General features: G+C 41.5%; 1 protein-coding gene across 11 annotated transcripts in view; it reads left to right on the top strand.

Moving 5' to 3' along the window:
• LOC117950093 (transducin-like enhancer protein 3-B) overlaps nt 1-3,175 on the top strand; it is a 29,959-nt gene that overhangs the window by 19,741 nt on the left and 7,043 nt on the right. For all 11 annotated transcript variants that reach the window (XM_034880846.1, XM_034880837.1, XM_034880828.1 and 8 more), the window contains 3 exons: nt 1,417-1,539; nt 1,997-2,047; nt 2,436-2,591. In XM_034880846.1, coding sequence (XP_034736737.1) covers nt 1,417-1,539; nt 1,997-2,047; nt 2,436-2,591 — 330 coding nt within the window. The remainder of the gene's footprint in view (nt 1-1,416; nt 1,540-1,996; nt 2,048-2,435; nt 2,592-3,175) is intronic.

Raw genomic sequence — 3,175 nt, 5'->3', positions numbered from 1 at the left:
GTGTGTGTGTGTGTGTGTGTGTGTGTGTGTGTGTGTGTATATATATATATATATATATATATATATATATATAAATAAAACATAATATATATACACACACTGTACGTATATATCCCATGCTGCACTCAGCTCCCACCTCAGATTTTATCTCCACCTCTCCTCAATCTGTCCTGTGCATCACCTTGCTTGCAAATTCATGCTTTTGTCTTCCAGGGGTGTTTGTGGGTTTGCTCAGCTGCCTTGTCTGTTTCCTTCTTGCTCCATTGCCTTGGCAGCAGTGCTAAGCTGTCCTTGAATCTGTACCTTCTATCCCAAATCAGTCCAGCTCAATCCATGAGCATTGTGTGTTTGAGCTTTACAGTCAATATTGTCACTGCTCTGACAAAGGAAAGGGCTACAGAGCTCTGCCTGGACTTAAACACACCATTTGGTAGTTTCTGGTTTCTGAGGGTTTGTCACTTGCATTCACTTGACTGAGGGCATATGCTGGTAGAGCAGTGCATCTTACTCAGTGCTTACTACTTAACATCTTGCACTACGTAAATGTCATATTTTTTGCAAGACTCACACTTGGGAAAACATTTTTACATCATGTCAAGATGGGTTCAGATGGAGTAAGATCACATTTGCAGTATTGCTTGACCTCACTTCCTCACATTATATTGCTGTAGCTGCAATTCTGCAAGGTACAACACAGTAATGTGTAGGGTTGGGAAACTCTGGGCACCTCACGATTCGATTCAGAGGCCAACAATTTGATCTAAACCAATTATTGATGCATCTCGATGCAACCATTTTTTTATGTACATTTACTGCGTGATTTAAAAAATAAAATAAATATAAATCTTAGTTTGTTAGATTTTGACGAATACAGTATTTGTCACAAGTTTTAATGAAACGTCACCTTCTCTCTCAGTGATCTTCCATGTCAGAGGCTCAGTCCTTTTTAAAGGTGGAGAACATGAGGTGGTCAGATGTGATGTGATAAAGCAGATGGAAAGCCTATATGTGTTTTGCCAAACTGTTTTATGCATGTCTTATTAGATAGAGTGTGTATCTATACAAAACTTAATTATTTTTCCTTTTGGCCATTTTTGTGTTTTTTTTTTTTTTCTGCACGCTTGCCTAAACTCTAATTTGTTGTCCATTATCCCATCCTCTTTAAATCACTCTGTTTTCCGATTTGGACATGTCGGGAGTAACTTAAAAAAAAAAAAATCCTGTTCTAGAGAGAATCAAGATGCATCTTAGAATCATTTTTTTTCCGAGACCCCTAGTAATGTTCATAGAAAGCATGTCCCTTTATGGTGCGGTATATTAATGCATTATTGACAGTATTTTGAGGATGCTAGGAGTCAAAGGTGTAGCACACTCAGAATGAACTGATGTGGTCTGGCTTCATGTTGTTGTTGGCAGAATAACTCCGTGTCGCCATCCGACAGCCTGCGGGCAGCGAGTGAGAAGCACCGCGGCTCTTCCGACTACAGCCTCGACTCCAAGAAACGCAAAGTGGACGACAAAGACAGCATGAGCCGATATGTGAGTGTTTATTAGTTTTATTGTTTGTAGTGTTTGCATTAATGAGTTTGTAGCTCTCTTACTCTAGCTGTTGGGCCCTGAGCTTTGTTTGCGCTCATATTTTTAGTTTTTGCTCAAAACTAATGAAACAGTTTATTCCCAGTTAATTTATTAAACAATTATTTCATTATAAACCCAACCATGTTTGGCAAAGCTTTATGTTTGTGTCTTTAATTTCCCTATAATTACTAACAATGCACAAGGTTCATTCCAGGAAACCTTCAAGAAATTAGAAATAATGTCTCATTTCTTATGGTAATACTGAATTGAAAGCCAAAAAACAAATGCTAAAAAGAGGTTAAAGCTCATAAATCTGGTCTTTGATGTTGATCTAGTTGTCAAAATTAGCATTGGTTTATGTGCACTGTGCTGTTAGTGGTCTACCAGTAATGTACAGCCTGTCACTCCTTCGTTTCAGGACAGTGACGGGGACAAAAGTGATGACTTGGTAGTGGATGTTTCCAATGAGGTAAGACTGCGTTTGAACTTAGCTGCTCCGCTACATTCCTATGTGAATGCTGCAAAGAAACTAAACACAGTACTCTTTTGTCATGAGCCTGTAGAAACCTCAACACCTTTCACAGCGTTAAAGCCTAAAAGTCTGTCATAATATTGGTTGTGTATGCTCACTTGCTGTATTTCTTTTGTCATTCTTGCAGAAAGTAATACAAAGAGAAAAAGGAGTGGTGTGTGTGTGTGTGTGTGTGTGTGGGGGGTGCGTGCGTACGTGCAAAAGTATATTTATCGGTGTTTGCACATGAGGCCCCAGTTTGTTTGACCTACATGTACATGCCAGTGGCTTTCCTCCGGTCTGTTTGCTCAGTCTCACTCTCTGTCTGTCTTGTTTAACTTTGTAGGATCCAGCCACTCCTCGAGTCAGCCCCGCTCACTCTCCTCCAGAAAACGGCCTGGATAAATCACGAGTCCTGAAGAAGGATGCTGCCCCCAACAGCCCCGCCTCTGTTGCCTCCTCAGGCAGCACGCCGTCCTCCAAAGCAAAAGACCACGCCCATGTGAGTGACACTTAAAGACTAGAGAGAAGATGAAATAAGGTGGTTGCAGTGGAGGGTCAACTGACAGACTAGAGGGCATTTGTCAAGTGAAGTGGGTGTCTGTGTGAAGGACTAATACGCAGGAGGCTTAGCAGTTGGATGCTATGAGGGACTTGAAGGGGCAGAGATGCACTCTCAGGAAATCAAACCCTGTGGCTCACTCCTCTCAATCTCCTTTATGGCTTACCAAATAAATGGTCATTTCTTCCTTGGCCTGAGGCTGTAAATTACCCAGAGACACAGCAGCAGGGGAACGGCTGCCTCCCTCTTTTTTGCTTCGTCTCTCACTAACTGGGCTAAAACAATCCTCATGTATCGGTTTTACATAAACCATTTCACTGAGGATTAGGATAGATTTATAGTCCACATCACTACCCTCCACCTCCCATGACACCCAGCCTCTCGACGTATCTCATTAGAGTGTGTCACCAGACTAAACCCCCCCACTCCTCTAACTCCATCTGCAAATGAAGAAGAAGATGGATTAATTATGATAGAGGTGTTTGGGCCACCAACTTGCTTGTTGAGCCACTCTTAACAAGCTT

This window comes from Etheostoma cragini, chromosome 1 (genome assembly GCF_013103735.1).
Source record: "Etheostoma cragini isolate CJK2018 chromosome 1, CSU_Ecrag_1.0, whole genome shotgun sequence".
Classification (NCBI taxonomy): Eukaryota; Metazoa; Chordata; class Actinopteri; order Perciformes; family Percidae; genus Etheostoma; species Etheostoma cragini.
Note: the sequence above shows the minus strand (reverse complement) of the source record. Positions and strands in the feature narration are given on the sequence as shown.